The sequence below is a fragment of the Mustela nivalis genome (genome assembly GCF_964662115.1).
Source record: "Mustela nivalis genome assembly, chromosome: 2".
Classification (NCBI taxonomy): Eukaryota; Metazoa; Chordata; class Mammalia; order Carnivora; family Mustelidae; genus Mustela; species Mustela nivalis.
This window is the reverse complement of record NC_139021.1, coordinates 32,811,895-32,831,636: the sequence shown is the minus strand read 5'-3', so window position 1 is coordinate 32,831,636 and position 19,742 is coordinate 32,811,895. Positions and strand designations below refer to the sequence as shown.

At 37.6% G+C, this 19,742-nt stretch overlaps 1 protein-coding gene across 49 annotated transcripts in view; it reads left to right on the top strand.

The window, feature by feature from the left end:
- Positions 1 to 19,742, top strand: part of RIMS2 (regulating synaptic membrane exocytosis 2) — a 596,172-nt gene that overhangs the window by 511,233 nt on the left and 65,197 nt on the right. For 31 of the 49 annotated variants that reach the window (XM_082719284.1, XM_082719281.1, XM_082719273.1 and 28 more), the window contains one exon: positions 2,656 to 2,897. The exons of the other annotated variants lie outside the window; for them this stretch is intronic. In XM_082719284.1, the coding sequence (XP_082575410.1) occupies positions 2,656 to 2,897 (242 nt within the window). The remainder of the gene's footprint in view (positions 1 to 2,655; positions 2,898 to 19,742) is intronic. 49 annotated transcript variants of the gene reach the window in all.

The window sequence follows — 19,742 nt, the reverse complement described above, 5'->3', positions numbered from 1 at the left end:
TTGTATGTTGCATTTCCGTGTTTATTTGCCCAGAATCCATGGGATAAGAAATATCACAGGGCAGCAAAGCATATCATAGTTAGAGGGGACCTTGCAGAAACTCCAGTTTAAGATGTTTAATGACTGCTGAATGGAAATGGCAGCAGTGGTGGTGATGGTGGTGATAATGAGGAGAAGATAGGGGAGACTAATTCTTGGAGATCTTAAGTGGCTGGCATTCTGTTTAGTGCTTTACTTAACATCTTCTCATTTACTGAGAAATTTAAGTATCAGAAAAGGCTTAACTCTCCCGAATGAGTTAGCCAAAGGTCAAACCCAGATTTCCCGACTCTCCGTGATGTCTGCTGTCCATTGTGTTAACGGTGGCTATCCTAAAGAGATTATAGACATTTTAATTTCGAAAGTTTATAAATTTATAACTATAAATATCATTTCTACTGGTGCTGTTAGGTATTTATATGATGCATGTTGAAGGGCTGTAGCCTTATTTTATCTGTTGCCCATATTACTTAATAAAAGTATTATGATTTCAATTTATTAAATTTTTACTTTAGAGATATTATCCCTATTCTTTAAAAGAAGAAGGGAAAATAGAGTATTCTTATGTTACAAATGAGGAATCTGAGGCTCAGAGTAGAGCAATTAACTCTTTCAAGGAAGTCTGTTAAGTAACAAAAACTGGGAGTCCAGCCCGTATCTTTTCGCCTCCCAAACTCTTTCTCTTTTATTCTATTGTTGTTTATTAAAGAATAGCAAAATCAAACAAGCTTGAAAATGATTAACTTGGGGTATTATAGAAACATATACACTGTTCTCTCTTTTGGCCAATTTATGCCTCATTTCTTCTTAAACTAATGTGAGGAGTAAAATAGTACAGTTTACTGTATTTTTTTTTAAAGATTTCCTTTTTAATTTGTTTGACAGAGAAAGAGAGTATGTGAAAGCACAAGTTGGGGGAGCAGAAGGGGGAGGGCGGAGAAGCTGGCTCCCCATTGAGCAGGGAGCCCAATGCAGGGCTCGATTCCAGGACCCTGAGATAGTGGCCTGAGTCAAAGGTTTAACTGACTGAGCCACCCAGGTGCCCCTAGTTTACTATATTTTTAAAATAGTGTTACACTAGGACTTTCCCCTCTGAAATACTTGAAGAAAATAAACATAAAATTAACATGTGGTCCTGACCTTTTAGGAGATTTTACTCTAAGATGAAGTAAAAACAATTTTTTTTTTTTAGGGAGACCAAGAAATTAAATTAGAAATAAGAGCTTATCTCAATAGATCCGTTTTCTAATTCCCATTCTTTAAATGACATCTAAAGATATTTCTAGGGCTCCTGTGTGGCTCAGTCAGTTAAGTGTCTGTAGACGCTTCGGTCCTGATCTCAGGGTCCTGATATTAGGGCTCCCTGCTGAGCGGGAAGTCTGCTTCTGCCTCTGCCTCACCTCCTCCCTGCCCAGGCTCTCTCTCTCTCAAATAAATACATAAAATCTTTATGAAAAAAATATATTTCTAATGTTTCTTGATTTTTTCTTTTCTTCTGCTGCTATAATTATGTTATTCACTCATACTATCAAAACCAAATTAAAGCAGAAGTTATTACTCTAATCCTGAGTCAGAATGATATGCGATTAAGTCTTCCCATTCCTGCAACACAGACCACTTCCTTCACGTTCTCTCAGGTTTTGGGGGCTAGCTGGATAGCCTGCTTCGAGATTCTTCAACCTCTACTATTTCCCGCCACACTCCAATGATCACAGAAAAATCAAGGGTCCTGTCTTTAGTTACTCCCATTGGCAGTGTTAGTCTACTGACTACCGCCAATGGAGTAATCAGTAATCAGTGCTAACACAGCCAATAGGAGTAATCAGCTAATCAGTAATCGTCACCAGTAATCAGTAATCGTTAATCAGCTCACATGCTTCATTGAGACATTGATTGCTTTCTGACCACATTGCCTAGAGATCTGATAATGAGGTTTCCTTCTTTCAAATGAATGCAAGAGGGAAATCTTCCTTTTCTTTATTTTTGGAGAATAGAAAGCAATAAATATGAAATTCTGTTAGGTGAAATAACTTATTTTTAATTCAAAACTAATGAAAACATCAATCTCTGTTAGAAAATTTAACCATTATTAGATAACTCATAAAGCTTAGGAGACAGAGAAGAACTTGTGTTGAAGGGCCTCTCTTAGCAGTGGACGCTGTTATTTTTGTTATTTTTTCGAAGAATTTTACCACTCCGTGTAATTTCTTTTTGAAGGCAATAGGAAAGCAGACTGGAGAAGAATGCTTTTGGAAACGTCTTCCTTTGCTGTACAGCTTTCTCTGCAGCATACTTGCCCTTGCTGGACAGTATATTATCTTAAATAAGCCCTCTGATTTTTTGTGAACATTTATTTTTCCCTCTGTGGCCACGCAAACCGCTGCCTTCTGTGACAGCGGAAATGAAATCATGATTATTAGTTTCCATAGTTGCGTGAGCTTGACCCTGAATCGTAAAGCCCATTCAAGACCGTGGTACTTGCAAATGGTTAAACCCTAAAAATAGATCCCATAAATGATATCATTTCGTTAGACTCCAGACGTTTCATCTAAAATACATTTTCTGTCTTTTCCTTTTCACTCTTGCCGTCCCTTTTAACGATCCATCGGCCTACAGTGTCTTTACATCCAAAATGCAAAGCAGACAAATGGGCATCTCCGGCAAGAACATGACCAAAAGCACCAGCATCAGTGGAGACATGTGCTCGCTGGAGAAGACGGACGGCAGCCAGTCGGACACGGCGGTGGGGGCGTTGGGTACCGGCGGCAAAAAGCGGCGCTCTAGCATTGGGGCCAAAATGGTAGCTATTGTTGGCCTCTCCCGGAAAAGTCGCAGTGCTTCTCAGCTCAGCCAAACGGGTAGGCATTTTTATGTTACTTTTGACTTCGTATGTGAGTTGTCATTAAAGTACATATTCTTTTCTCCTGCTCGTTATCTTGCAGTCATTAGTGGAAGATGACACGTTCCAGAGAGATAGGGGGCCTTTGAAACCTGTTAACCTTCCTGAAAATAAAGCAGTAACTTTGTTTTTCAGTGACGAATGAGCTTTCTTTGAAGCGAACCCTGGCCCCTGTTCTTGAGAGGCACAAAATGTCTTTCCTCCTCAGGGAGGAGTTGAGCTGTGGGAGCTGGATTACCAGTGGCTGGCCCTTTGCAAAGATGATCTGCTCTGTGAAATACTTGCTTTTCTTAGGTTCCTCAAGAGGGAACCAGCCAAATCAATTTTCATTCTCAGCAAGTTACCGTGATGAAGATGACACCTCATCTTTTGTGTGAATCATATAGATCTTTTATTGCTGATGACCTAACTTTTTTTTCAGGTTGTAAGGAGCATTTACCAGTAGTATCTATTTTCTTACTGCAGTACTTATTTCCCTGGGAAAACTTCAAGGCAGCAATATTCTCCAGCAGCAGGGATGGAGGAATTTTCTGCTGATAGTGAAGATATTCAGAGCTTTGCTACTTTAAAATTCAGTTTCTAAATCACATCTGCAAAAATAAATTAGATACAGCGCTCCTACTCCTGCTCAGAAAAGCCACAGCTAGCAATTAAGAAATTTGTGAGTCAAAGCAATGGCTTTTCAAATGGTTGTTGATAATTAAACATTAAATCCCTGGTATCTTGGAAATAATAACATATCTTCGACTTAACCAACAAACAAAAGCATGTAATATGGTGTTTCTCTTACAGCAAATAAATTATAGGCAAATGGGTACAATCTCATTTGTGTTTGAATTACTAGGGTTCTTATACACAGAAATCAGGACAAAAATCTGCAATCCAAAAGAATTTAAGGATACATTAAATTCCTGGACCCGGCTAGTCTTGATTTTATATAACTATAATAGCATTCTGGAATCTGAGCCTTATATAATAATATCATATTGAAATAGTTATTTGATGGTTTTCCTTATATTGTGGTTGTAAGTCACTATGTTCAATGTGGCTATTGACAGGTATTTTTCATTTGGTGTTTTAAAATGTTATTTTTCATTTTAATGTACAAATAAAAATTTAATTTATGGACATAGAGAATATATTTCAATGATTTTTAAAATTGCTAATATTTATACATAATTAGTTACATTACATGATAGATGGTGGCCTTTTGAAATTGAAGTCTTTTATATATCTCTAGCAGTTAGAACTTCATTGCATTTTTTTCCCTTAAAACTTATAGATACCTATAACCTGAAAACTGTTCTAAAAATAAAGCCTATAAGTGAAAAAAAATACAGAACCTAACCTAAAACAGATATTCATAACTTTATACAAGTTAAAGAATACATGGTGTTAAACTAAATAATTGTTTCCACTGGTTCAGGGTTTTTGGATAAATATTGAGCACCTACTATGTGCCGAACACATGGAGAAAGATGGTATTTATCATCGTAAAAATAAATACCACTGTAACCAGAATGGGTTTTCAGACAAGACTGCTTACTTGCCTTCTAAAGAGTAGAATACTCAGCAAAATGGGATCTTTCTAAAAGATAGTGAAATTATTGCATATGATATCATCACAATCATATGTAAACAATAACTGTCAAAAGAGAAACCATTTATTTGAAGGTATGTTGTCCAGTACATATGCTGCTAAGTCATAGCTGTCTTCTGCCATGCTATTTGGTGGGCTGCTTTGCCTGTTAATTGGAAACTCACCTTTAATGTCACCATTTCTAAAGATTAGATGTGACTTGCTAGACATTATTACTCAGCAGAAAACACATGGAAATAACAAGGACACTTGGATTCCATTGCTAACTTTGAGTTATATGAGATAATCTACTATAACCTCTTTAAAAACCTACCTGACGTATCTGAGCCATAGAATGTTCATCTGACAAATCTAACAAGGATTTTTTAAAGATAATATTTTAAAATGCATAATAATATGCTTTGAAAAGTTAAAATCATTTTGTAGGTTTAAGCTATCAATAGTCAATTCAGCCTCACAGGGGAATCAAGAACTCTAGTTTAGACATGTTGACTTTGAGATGCCTGTCTAGACATGTAAGCAAGTTGTTACATGGTCAGTTGGAGTCCGGTTAGTATGAGTCCCAGAGCCTAGTAGGTCAAGACTAAGGATGTAATGTGGGAGTGATCACAGGTAGTATTTAAAGCCACAGCACAAGATACGATTACTTAAGGTAACTTTAGTCAAGAAGAAAACTAAAGGGTGAGCTCAGGGATACTCCAACATTGGAAAATCAGAAGACAATTCATCAAAGAAGGCTCAAGGAAGAGCAGCCATTAAAAAGAGAGAGAGAGAATGAGAAGAGAAGGAAAGAATATGGGATCTTGGTCACCAGATGAAGGAAATATTTTAAGAAAGATTATCAGTGTGTCAGGTGCTTCTGACAAGTAAGATGGAAGGTCAAGTAAGATGGAAGACGGAGAACTGACCATGGACTTGGCAAGATGGGGAGTTTGGTAAACCTTGACAAACCTTGCAGTGGTGGACAAGACCTTATTGGTGCAGGAGGGAAATGGGAGGTAAGGTAGAGTCAGTGAGAAGAATATCAAGAATAAAAATAAGAATAATACTTATTGAACACTTTTGTGTGCAGGCACTATTCTAAGCCCTTCACATGTAAATCATTTAAACCTCACAATAATGTGCTTGAAGCAGGAAATAATTACTACTATCCTCATTTTACAGATGAGAAAACCAAAGTGAGCAGCGGGGAATTAACTGTCCCAAGTTTACTCAAGTAGTGAGGGTGCACGTTGCGATTTGGATCCAGGCGCTATGGATTTGGGAGACTTCACTCTTACTCTAGTGTGGTCTAGACCAGCACTGTCCAGTAGAATTCTTGGCAATGTGGGCAATTTTCTGTACCTGTGCTACCCAATATGGTATGGTAGCAATAGCCTCACATAGCTACTGAGCATTTGAAATGTGCTACTATGATGGAGGAACTGATTTTCCTTTTTTTTTTTTTTTTGCAATTTTGATTTAATTAGCATCAATGTAAACAGGTGCATGTGACTAGTGACTATGGAGTTGGACAGGATAGATGGAAACAGCTCTTTCCAGGATTTTTTTTTTAAGGATTTTATTTATTTATTTGACAGAGATCACAAGTAGACAGAGAAGCAGGCAGAGAGAGAGGAGGAAGCAGGCTCCCCGCTGAGCAGAGAGCCCAATGCGGGGCTCGATCCCAGGATGCTGGGATCACGACCTGAGCCGAAGGCAGAGGCTTTAACCCACTGAGCTACCCAGGTGCCCCTCTTTCCAGGGTTTTGATTAAAAAGGAAATATAGAAATAGGACTATAGCAGGGTGTTTGGGTGGCTCAGTTGGTTAAGCATCTGCTTTCAGCTCAGGTCATGGTCTCAGGGTCAGGGGATTGAGTCCTGCATCGAACTCCCTGCTCTCAGGGAGCCTGCTTTCTCCCTCTCCCTCTGCGTCTCCCCCCGACTTGTGCTCTCCTGCTCTCTCTGTCTAATAAACACATAAAAATCTTAGGGAAAAAAAAAAGAAATAGGACTGTAGCTTGGGGGAAATGAAGTAAAAAAAGAGTTTTGCTCTTCTGATGACAGACGGGATCCTTGTGGGAATGACTGAGCAGGTTGAAGATGTTGGATTCAGAGCTTAAAGTGGAGATCAGTTGTTATGACCTGTGGTCACTCAGGAACCTATGAGTGATTTTCATCTTCTTTTCATCTTGTGATTTCTAAGCTGACACAGGACTTTATATTGACTCTAATGATAACACTTAGTAACTACCATCATTTATTTATTTCTCTGTTTTCTGGCTAGCCTGTTTTTTTATATTTTATGTGTCTTTCTCCATGTCTGGTATAGTTTCAGATGTAGTACTCTTCAATGAGAAGCTCATGTACTTTTTGGGATGCATGATTAAGTTCCCTGGGAAAAAGAAAAGAAACTGATAGAACTTATTTTTATTTTTTAACCTAAAAGATGTAGAAGAAATTAAGCATTGTTAATATTTAGGACATATTTACCCCCTTGTGTTCTTGGTTGGTCTGGTTGTCAGATGGTCAATGCCGTGTGCTTTTCTGGAGCCATTAGTTTAGTGAACCACTAGAAAGTGGCCAAGTGGCTTGAAAAGATCACTGCAGTAAAACTGTGGATTGAGTGTAATTCTAATATTGCAATGGGGACAAACAAGGTAGACCTGAAACTTCTTTTCCTATTTTAGCTTTTCATCAGCCACTGACGAAGTAGTTAGAGTGCAAATCATTATTAATGCAAATCATTATTCCTAATGATAAAGTAAGACTTTATATTCTCAGTAAGAATGTCTGAAGTGATGTACATTATAATTTTCCAAACTATTGGTATGCCCACCAAACTTGCTTCTCCTTTCTCCTGAGCACTTCCTAGCCCGTACTCCCCACCTCTGTTTTCCAGCATCAGTTTTGTGACGGAGTTGTAGACAACGGAATACAAGCACATAAATAAATTTTAAAGAAATCTCAAATCAACGCTACAGGATATAGCATGTTAAGGATTCTCACAAAGAATATGCATTGAACCCTACGTGCAGGTCTATTTCTCACTTTCGAAATAATGTTTTAGCAGTTACAATACTATCAGCCACAAATAATTAAAAGTATTGATAGTCATGCCCCTATTTGTACTAAGTTCAAGTGGTTTAAATATAACAGATAAGGTAGACAGAATATTTTGCGTAAGTGAAAACTATTATAAACATATTATGGATTTTTAAAATTATGTTATGTTAGTCACCACATATTATGAATTGTAGTAAACCATTTCTGTAGCAAACTGGGATGAGCAAGTAGCTAAGAACAATAGCTTTACTGGTAATGGAAATTAATTTAACATTTCTTAGATTTGGATTGAATTTTATAGTTTGTTCTAAAAAGAAGACTCTTATTTTTATTTCTGTAATTGTGATAAAATGTACAAAACATAAAATTTACTATCTTAACCATTTTCTTTTTTTTTTAAGATTTTATTTATTTATTTGAGAGAGAAAGAGAGAGAGAGAGCATGAAAGGGGGGAGGGTCAGAGGGAGAAGCAGACTCCCCAACAAGCAGGGAGCCTGATGTGGGACTCGATCCTGGGACTCCAGGATCATGACCTGAGTCCAAGGCGGTTGCTTAACGAACGAAGCCACCCAGGCACCCCTTCCTCAACCATTTCCAATTGGACAGTGCAGTGGCAGTAACTACCGTCACATCCATCTACAGAAAGCTTTTCATCTTGCATAGGGCAGATCTGTACCCGCCAAACCCTCCCCATTTGCCTCTTCCTCCAGCTTCTGACTGTTCTATCCTCTGTCTCTGAATCTGACTAATCTGGGTAACTGATATAAGTGGGATCATACAGTATTTGTCCTTTTGTGACTTAGTTATTTCGCTTACCATAATGTCCTTAAGATTCACTCATGCTAGAAGCGTGTGTTGGAATTTCTCTCCTTTCTAAGGCTGAATAACATTTCATGGTATAGATGTACCACATTTTGCTTATCTATTCATCTGTCGATGGACATTTGGGTGGTTTCCACCTTTTAGCAATTGTGAATAATGCTGCTGTGAAGAACATGGGTGTAAAAATACCTCTTCAAGATCCTGCTTTTGAATCTTTGGGGCATATACCCACAGTGGAACTGCTGGGTCATATGGTAATTCTATTTTTAATTATTTGAGGAATTGCCATGCTGGTTTCCATAGCAGCTGTCCCATTTGACATTCCCACCAGCAGTACATAAGAATCCACTTTCTCTACATCCTTGCCAACACTTGTAATTTTTTTATAATAGCCATCCTAAGGGTGAGGTGGCATTCCATTGTAGTTTAAATTTGCATTTCCCTAATGATTAGTGATGTGGAGCATCTTTTCATGTGTTTATTGACCATTTGTATATCTTCTTTGGAGAAATGTCTATTCAAGTCTTTTGAAATCCATTTCCTAACTGGGCTATTTTGTGTTGTTGTTGTTGAGTTGAAAAATACTTTTTATAATAGAAATATATCAGCCTCTTTTTCAGATTTTTAAGGGTTACCTCTGTATGTATTGTTATTATTGCATATTTGTATTTTTCTGAATCCCATTAGGCCTATAAATTCCTTGAGGGGAGGAACTATAGCTCATTCATTTTCATATCTGTGGTACATATAGTTATAGTTGATGTCTGCTAAGTACTCAGGATTTGCTACAATGAATGAATGTACAACTCATCTTTGTTATAGACAAGGTAACTTAAAAATGTGTTCCTCAGGGGTGCCTCGGTGGCTCAGTGGGTTAAGCCACTGCCTTTGGCTCAGGTCATGATCTCAGGATCCTGGGATCAAGCCCCCCATTGGGCTCTCTGCTCAGCAGGGAGCCTGCTAACCACCCCCACCACCTGCTGCTCTGCTTTCTTGCAATCTCTCTCTCTCTCTGTGTCAAATAAATAAATAAAATCTTTAAAAAAAAATGTGTTCCTCAGTATGTTAAACTGGCACAGTGAGGTTTTAAATAAATGATCACATAAATATATGTCAGATATTTCTTAACATCTCATATTCTAGTGTTTTGTTTTTATTATTTATAGAAAGAAGAAATAGAACACTTGAAAGCGATTGTTAAGGAACTATCCATTTACATCTACAAAAGCAAGTTATCTTGCAGTATCCTTTACTAAAACTAGAGATTACACTCATAATCAAATTATTAAAAATTTACTAATGAATTCTTATGGTATTTTAATCATCACCCTACATTTATTCATCTCACAAAGTACACATTTTTTTTTTATCAACTACACTGTTTGCAAGGAAGGCATTCTGGTAGGCGCTATCAAAGGCAAAACTTGACAAAACATAGTCCTTACTCTCCTAGGTCTTATACTGGAGGATCTTAATATCTATTAGAAGAGGCACCTGGGTGGCTCAATGGGTTAAGCCTCTGCCTTCGGCTCAGGTCATGATCTCAGGGTCCTGGGATCCAGTCCCGCATCGAGCTCTCTGCTCAGCGGGGAGCCTGCTTCCCCCTCTTCTCTCTCTCTGCCTGCCTCTCTGCCAACTTGTGATCTCTCTCTCTCTGTCAAATAAATAAATAAAATCTGTAAAATACTTATATCTATTAGAAGAAAGGAGTTTTAGGCTGGAGGAAATATAAAACAAGGTGGAACATGATAAAAACAAGCAAGAGAAACAAAAAATATCCTATAAGGAAGTGCAGCAGAGTGGAGAAAACAGATATGAGAGTTTTAGAGTTCTAATCCCACCTCTGCTATATGCACAAGATATCTAATGTCTCTAAACCTCCCTTTCCTTGGCTGTGAAAATAATGGACTCTGTCTTCCTATTTCATGAGCACCATGAAAGAACTTAAACAGTGCCCAGTAGATGTAAGTTCTTTATAAATGGTAGCGACTACTGTTAATATCATTACTAACATCAGTTTAGATGTTAATATTATTATATTGCTGTTAGTGTAGCCATGGAAATGACCACTTCCAATCCTGATGCCAAGGGAAGAGTTGATCTAAGCCTTAAATTATGGATAATGTTTAAACTGTGAGGATGATGATGACAGGAATGGACGTTTCAGACATGGGTGATAGTAGACCCAGAGATACGGAAATGTTTACGTAGGAGCAGAGCAAGATCACCTCCATAGTGGGAGGTGAGACTGGCAATGGAGGTTGGGGCCAGATAAGTAACTTAATGTCAGGCGAGAGAGTCAGAGACATAGAATTGGCAGTAGGACGCTACTGCAGGATTTGGAAATGGTCATGACAATCAGAGCTAGAAAGGTGTTGTCAGTAAGAAAGTCTAGAGATCAATAGTAGGAGACAAATTCAGTAAGACAGTTTAGAACAGAGAGGATGAGGGGCTGATCAGTGATGTATTATGTTCTATTGCTGCCATAACAAGTTACAACAAACTTAACTTCGTGCAGCTTTACCATTCTGTCAGAAATTTGGGTGATCTTGGCTAGTTTTTCTTCTCTGTGTCTCACAAGACCAAAACCAAAGTGTCATCAAGGCTGGGCATTTATCTAAAGGCTGAAGGGAAGACTCCATTTCCAAGTTCATTCAGGTTTCAATACTTGACCTTCGTAGGACTGAAGTCCCTTCTTTGACACATGACCCCTGTCATCCTCCAGTAAACAGTAGCATGTGAATATTTCTTGTGTTTCTCATCTCTCCAAGTAAACATTTTGCTGTGTTTCCTCCCCTCTCCAGCTAGAGAAAGGTCTCTGCTTTTAACAGCTCATATCATTATGTTGGGCCCGCTCAGATGATCCAGAATAAATATCCCTGTTTTAAGGTCCTTAACTTTACATCTTACATTCGCAAGGTACCTTAACCTAACCTTACATCTGCAAATGTACCTTTTGCCATGTAACATAACATATTTTGAGATACCAGAAAATAGTGTATGGACATCTTTGGGGGGGACCATTATGCCTACCACAAATGATAATCGTAGAAGGAGATGGAAAGGATGGGGAGATTCAGGAAATATTGTAGATATGTTTTATAAAAATTATCATGGACATCCATCCTATTATATACTTCCTGGGAGTAAAGTAAAATAGACATAAATGTTAATCTTCACAGTTTACACTATCAGACCAGAATGCATATCAGTTATAAGAATATAAACTTTTTAAAATATAAAATTCAGAAAATAATTTACCATTACTAAAGACATCATTAACAGTAGCATGAATTTGTTCATTTTAATTTTCACAACCTTAGATATTTGCATCATCATTCCCATTTTACATATCAGAAAACTGAGACTCAGAAGTTTCATAGTAGATGAATCCACTCCAAAGATGGTACTCTCTATGTGACATCACTATTGCTAAAAGTACGTCTTTATAAATTAGTTCTTTTCATATCACTAGGGGGAAAAAAACTTTCCCTTCAAAATAAAAATTCTCAGGGAATTCCTTTTAATTTACCATAGGTTTTACTTAATTTAATTGGACATAATTTTAAGATATGACTAGCCAAAGGCATTGTACAGTCTAGTAATCAGTAAAGGCTTAGTAAATCTAAATAACGAAACCATTAAGAGTTTAATGGTAAGCTGAGAAGTACATACTAAGGAAAAGAAGTCTTTTAGTTTCATTAAAAGTAAATGTTTTAAGATTTTTGAGCGTGAGAGTAGAAACATACATTCTGCAAAGGTAGATGGGGCTAGTAGGGTTTTTTTTTTTTTTTCAAGCAAGTCTCATTCCTTTTACCTACTAGGAAAATTTACAGAGGCAGTTGCAGGTATTTGTCGGAAATTTAATAGAGCCCTAGGTAAACAGTGTAAGATTCTACTAGGAGTAACATCAGCTCATTTTTCCAACTTAGAAAAAAAAAAACCAAAAACGTAGACGTGTTGGCTCATTGTCCCCTTGGGCTTTGAAAGCTATTTTGTATTGCAGACTTTGTGGAATGAAAAAACAGTGAGGCAGAATCCATCTTTCTTCTCCGATGATGCTCTAGATGGAAAAATCCTTTTTATTAAAAGATTTTTTTCAAAATTGACACTCTTACCCACTAGTTAGAACATGTTACTATTATATTTTTATTCAGTAAATATTTATTGAATTTCTACTCCATGGCGTGTAGTAAATAGGATCCTCTTTGTAGGATATTTATGCTCCAGTGGTAGAGACAGACCTTAAAAAAAAAACATAAAATAATAATTAGTCAAAATTCCAAAGCTGGCCTTGATGGAAAAGTACCAAGTGGCGTGAAAGTATATCACAGTAGATAACTAAACTAGTCTGCTTCATCTTTCTGCCCATTCCAGCTCTTACCAAATATTTCCCACACCATAGAGTTTCAACAAATGGTGGTCGAATGGCATAAAATGTTGCACGTTATTAGTAGAAAATGTCACACTGCCCTTCTGTCTTTGTGTTCGGCAATCTCTGCATTTTGTGAGTATGGGCCACAAATCTCCCAAAGGGGGTCAGTGTGTGTGTGTTTGTGTTTTCTGTTAAAAACAATTGAAAGCCAAATGGCCTTTGGAAAAGAGATTTAAAAACCATGTATATAGGTTCTGAATTTATATACTATAAATGCCACGGGGGACAGAAACAATAGATTCTAGTATAACTTAGAAGTGCGCTTGATGTTGAAATAGTGGAAAAACAGATCTGGTATGCTCTTAGGCAAAAAAGTTTTGCATTCACAGAAAAATGTAATTTCTTTGATTTTGCTTTTCTCCGGATATCTGAGGATTCATTGCTTTTTACTGGAAGCTTCATAATCGCTTAGGAAAATCAGAGTGGGACAAGAGCTGAGAAGTCTGAGATGAGGTGGGGACCTATTCTGAGGAGGAGGTTGATGGTAAGGCAGCATGAAATGCAGAGAAAGGTGGAAAGACAAAGAAATAATCGTAGAAAACCACAGAGAACCCCCGGAGGCTGTGCTCATAACAGACATTTCTGTAACACCTTCCAACCAAAACCTTCTTTCCAAAGGAAAGATTTTGCAAACTGACTTATTCCTCTTTTTAATCCTTTCAATCCTATATGGTATTCCTTGGATGTGGCCAGAGGTGGGAAGTCAGTGGCCACCAGCCTCCAACCTCTTCTCACATGCCTTCCAGTCCCATTGATATTTGAAATACCTCAATTGCTTGTCCCCTTTTGTTTTCTTCCTCCTTCTGCCAGCAGTCATTTTATACTGGAATTAGAGATATCTATGTCAAAGGGAAGATGGATGACCAAAGGCTTCTGACTTGCTCTCAGCCAGACTGAGTTTTTCTTCATCTAACCAGTCAGTTGTGAAATTTTCTTAATGGAAATGACAGTTGGGTCAAGTTCTGACTTGGTTGAAATAGATTTCTTAAAAAAAAAGGGGGGGGGGCGCCTGGGTGCCTCAGTGGGTTAAGCCACTGCCTTCGGCTAAGGTCATGATCTCAGGGTCCTGGGATCGAGTCCCGCATCGGGCTCTCTGCTCAGCGGGGAGCCTGTTTCCCTCTCTCTCTCTCTGCCTGCCTCTCCGTCTACTTGTGATTTCTCTCTGTCAAATAAATAAATAAAATCTTAAAAAAAAAAAAAACAGACTACTTAAGAATCTATGTTCATTTGGCTTAGTTGGCAAGTTTTCTCCCCCAGATTAGGACAATAAGAATAGTTTTAGGGGCTCCTGGGTGGCTCAGTAGGTTAAGCATTTGACTCCTGCAGCTCAGGTCATGATCTCAGGGTCGTGAGATGGAGCCTTTCAGTAGGTTCCACTCTCTGCGAGAAGTCTGCTTGAGATTCTTTTTCTTTCCCTTTACTCCTCCCTCAGCTTTTGCACGGCCCCCCAAATAAATAAATAAATCTTTAAAAAATAGTTTTACACAAATGAAAATACCTGTGTTTCGCAAACAAAATGGTAGATGAAATTAACAATAAGAAACATGGCATACTGTATAACTAAATGCATACTACTCTATGATTGAAAGTCTATGTCTATTTCTTATTTCTAACCAACATGGAAGACTAAAATTTTTTGCTTCCTCAAGGAAGTATAATAATTCTGTTTTCCAAATCATACAGCACTATGGACAGTTCTAAAAATATACAGGGTCCCTCTTTTGAGTTGTGTTCTAGAATTTAATACTACTTACAGTCAGATCTTTTTTGTTTTATATTTTATAGTGTTGAAGACCAAGTGGTTCACATTCTTTGTATATTCAAATAATCTTTCATATATTTAGATATGAATCCTCTTTTCTGAGTTGTACAATCTCAGCTTCAATAAAATTTCCTTATAGATTTTGCATATTGAACTATTCCTCTTTTTAATCCTTTCAATCATATATAGTATTCCTTGGATGTGTATTTATTTTACATTTATCTTAATGTGTAGAAACTTATACTGGAAAAAATATAAGGATGTCATATAAAGATACCTATTTTTTGCTGACCTTTTAAAACATGGAATATTATGTGTATCAGTAAAATCTTATCTGTCTTTCCTTCATTTTGAATAAGAGAACTAGGTAAGGAGAGCCTAGGAGGCTCTGTTAGTTAAATGGCTGACTCTTGATTTCTGATCAGGTCATGAACTCAGGGTCCTGGTGGCGAGTCCTGCTATCAGAGGGGGAGTTGGCTTGAGAATTGTCTCTCTCCCTCTCCTTTTGCCTCTCCCCTGCTTGAGCTCTCACTCTTTAAAATAAATAAATAAATCTTTTTTAAAAAAGAGAGAACTAGGTAAGGCCAGTTAGTTTTAATCTGCCTTATCTTCTTGGTCTTTTGGTTGTTCATTCTTCATGTGTTTTTGGTGCGATTTGCTTTTTGTTCTTAAAATAGTACCCATTGAGTCTTGGTCTATTTCCAATAAAACATTTTAATATAATACGATAATATGATCAGCTAAAATTCCATTGTACTTAAATATTGCTTAAAAATTTAAATAGACTATCAGACTAGCACTGAACAATTTTTTAAAAATTATAAATTTAAGATACTCACTCAGTATGGTTAACTGTGCTTCCAATAAAGAAAATGTGTTGGGCAGGCACTATGGACTTATGGACTATTGAAAAATTATGCAAATCATAGACCCAGTCTCAAAAGCTAATGATCTATTAGAGCAGATATGTTAGATAACATATCAGAAGTACACAGTGCTGCAAGATTTCTGAAAGTTCCTTCTGGTGGGAATGGGATTTTGGAATGGTGTCTTGGGAGATTTGTGATTCAATTTGAATCACAATTTGAAAACTTAGTAGTATTTCAGTGAACTCAAAGAGGCATCCATGTCAAGCATAGGAAACTTTAGTACTATAGGATGAGTTCAAGAAAACAAAGTATGAGTCAAAGAAAGATCAAAGATCCAATTTGAGTAAAGAATTGGTTTCCAAAACTTGTTTCTAAGCAATTTGGGACCCTTTTCATATTTGGAAGAGTCAGACAATATAATCTGTAAGTATATTCGGGGGGAGTATGGCATGTAGAAGAAACTGAGCTATGTCCTTGTGCCTGAAGCATAGAGAAGAACAGATAGACTTGAGATGTAAAGCTAGAGAGTTGGCCTGAGGACAAATCATGGCATCTCAAAAGTTATGTCTAGGAAATTGGATTTTATCCTAAGATTATTGACAGTGGTGCCAAAAGGAGAAAGATTAGAGGCAGGAAGAATCTGCAGAGCTTTGTGGTGATCTTTCAAAAGGGAGAAGTAGTGGTCTGGACCACCAGTTAGTAATGGGGAGGGAGAAATGAGGGTGAATCTGATTGGACTAGATTGTTGGTAGGAGGGGAAGGGGAGAGAGGAATCAAAGTGAATTTCTGAAAGCCTGGCTTGAGCAACTAAGTGGATAAGTGTTTTGTTATTTACAGAGATAGGGAGAGGAGCAATGAGAAGCACAGGGTTACTTTGATGAACACAAATATGTGTTAGTACTTCCTATGTGCCAGGTACTATGACAAGTGGTTTATATGTGTTATCTTTAGTGCATTATCTACTAATCATTTTCAGTGCATTGCCTAATTTAATTCTTATTAAATACTAGCTTTTAAGATGTGAAGAAGACAAGATCATCAGGGCTTCAGGAGGACATAATTGGTAGAAGTTGGAGGTACCAACCAGGGAAGCAAAGGGAAAAAAAACTCTAGTTTAGGGGCTGGAAAACCATAGACCACAGACCAAATGCAGCGGGCTGCTATTTTTTTTTTTTATAAATATATTTTTTATTTGATAAAATTTTATTGGAACACACCCGAATTCATTTGTTTATGTTTTGTCTGTGGTTACTTTCATGCTATAGTGGCTCAGCTGAGAGATTGCCAGAGAAAACCTTATGACCCACAAATCCTAATATATTCACCATCTGGCCCTTTACACACAAACTTTGCCAAGCCCTACTCAAGCTTGATTCAGGTGGGGATCCAAACATGATTTTACCCTCCAAGATAAGAAATATCTTTTTGTTTGGACGTAAAGGAGAGAAGTGATTGAATATATGAGAGAGGAAATGAATAAGTGTAAAAATAGGAACCCAAATGTTTTATAGGATAATTTCTAGATATCAAAAGATTAAATGTCACTTAGTCCAGCCCGCCTTTTACCTCATGCTTAATTTTCCGTTCTTTCTAAACTCCAAAAGGAGCTCTCAAATCTAGCTAAGCTGATCCCATCAAGATTAGCTAGTCAGGAAGTTTTGCTCCACTGTTGTGAGAGACTGGGGTTTTCTATCAAAATAGCCTTGAAATTTTATCAGTGTCCATCCGTTGGCTACCAAGCACGTTGATTGTGCTCTGTATAAAATGACAGCTGTCCTGTTGACCACCTCTGCTTTGGGTTGCCTGAACAATGCTTGCTGTCACTTTTGGTTTTCTTGTTTTATTTTTGATTAATATGACATAACCATTTAAGTTTGTAAAACAAGTGTAACAAACTTAATATTTATACATTAAAAGAAAAATTATTTGCAGTCAATGTTCATCATCATTTGTCCACTTTATCTACAATGCTGTTGGAAGACCTGTTCCTTACCCTGTAGCCGGGGTTTTGGGTTGTCTTTGAGATTTCAGCAGTCTTTGAGAAAAATGACATGGTCCCACTGGTTAGGCCATGCTTCTTCTAGATATGTACATTTTGGACAGTGTTGTTCTTTGTGGATAATTTTAAGTTAATGTTGAATGCTTCTGTTTATTTTAATGAATAGCAGGTTATATTAGTAAAGTAATATTTGAGTTTTTTTTATTGTGGTTTAGTCACAAGAGTTTCTATAATGTTATGAAACAAAAGAAAAAAGTACAAACTATTGCTTTCTTAAGATCTTTACTACTGTAGCTTTTCTGATTTTTTAAACTGAATCCAATTCTACGACTTGGAGTCTCATGGTCTAGAAACATCGGGTAACATCAAAAAAATATGTTGTACACCTGAAACTAATATAACACCATTCCTTTTTTCTAAACTTTTTAGCTATGGCTAAAATATAACTTTTTTTTTAAAAAAAGTTTTTAATTTTAATTGTAGTATAGTTACCATCCAGTGTTATATTAGTTTGAGGTGTGCAACATGTTCTAAGCCCAGGCTCTTGGATTAGTGGATAATAGGTTTTCTTGAAATCCTTTTGTGGGGAGGAAGGTTAAGTGGCAAGTTAAGAGTTTCTGGGCTTAGAAAGTCACACATGGCTAAAATGATATATATTTTCTTGATATCTTTTTATTTACTGTCATAATCATTGAGGAGAAAGTGCTTTTTTTCCTTCAGCCAAGTGAAATAGACAGGAGTTGCAACAAGAGAGTAATGGACATTTCCCAGAGGGCCAACCATTTTATTAACTGCGCAATCCCCATATTTGCTCTTTGAAGAAGGGATGTGATCCCTACTCTTCATTTATTTCATAGGGAAACTGAAGGAAATAATAGAAAGAAGGGTGATGGGGGAAGAGGAAGGAGAGAAGACAAATGCTTTGAGCAAGTCCTACTCAGAGTTGCGAAGCTGGGGAATCGCCTCCAGTCGCCTCCCCTTTGTGCTCCCTTCCGTTCTATTGCTGATCCTCCGGGAGTATTTTCAGGCTCTTTCTCCCTTTTCTGTTCTTAGGAAATAATTGTTTAACTCATTCCTATTAAGATAAAGAATCGTTGGAAATGCTTAAACCCTCAACAAGTATTTGTATCTTCGGAACTGGAAAGTTTTAGACCTCAGGGGTGAAGCTGTCAAGGTGGGATATTAGGGATCGCTAAGTACAGAGCAAAGTTGGGAGAGGCAAAGGGTCTTCTTCTCTCTCCAGTATCATTCCCATAAGGGAACTCTGTAATCTCCTTTCCATACCCAAGGGCACTTTTGGAGAGCTGCCATTTTTGTTAAGCTAAAAGATGCGTTGTTTGTTAAGATATCATTGTTTTAACATAATGACGTAACTTTTTAAGTTGTAGAACAAACACAGAGACTTCTGTCTTCACATTATTGGAAATTGATTCCCCCCCCCCCAAAAAAAATACAGAGAAACCTGTTTTCCATGAAAGATGGTTTTGAAGAGCAGAAATACTAGGAGAAAGAACCAGAAGAGAAAAGTGCACCATCAGTCGTCATATAAAGCGCTCATAGCAAGGAGAATTCTTACTGGAATGCTTGAAGGAATACCAGCATTGGAAGCATACTGAGCAGTCTCAGTAATCTCTAGAGGTCTGTGGCGTGACTTCTAAAGGTGGCCAGTCACTGGGGGCTGTTCTCTTCTTTCCCCCAAAGAGCAAAGGAACCAAGCCAAGCTGCGCACTCCTCTTTCTTCCAGAAGAGGCATAAAATCTGGAGCTATGTTCCAAAACCAGCCCAGCTTCTCAGGACAGCAAATTGATTCTCTCTCTGTGTCTCTTTGTGTTGCTTTTTCTCTGTTACTGTTCAAGCTACAGTTCTATCTGAGGCAGGAATTATACGAATCTCGAGAGTTCTTGGCCCCATTGGTTCATATCTGCTAGTCTAACTTGCCTACATCTATGCTATCTTGAATTGGCCCCTGGCAACATGTATGCCCTTATTTTTGGCTTCTTGGCTGGTAGTGATTCGTGGCCTTGACTCTTACTTTCAGCTCTCCAACTCTGGCTTCTTTTCCTGGCTTCCGTTCTAAACCATCCAGAAAACTAAAGTTATGGGTAGATTCCCTAAATGTTTCTTCTCCAGTTGTAGTAGCGCACTGAATCAAGAACAATGGAGAAAACTTCCCTGATTGTAATATAACCTTGACCACCTACCACCACCGGTACTACCACCAGCACCATCATCGTTCTTGCCAGTTTCTTTCTCTGTCATTAGGCCCAGTC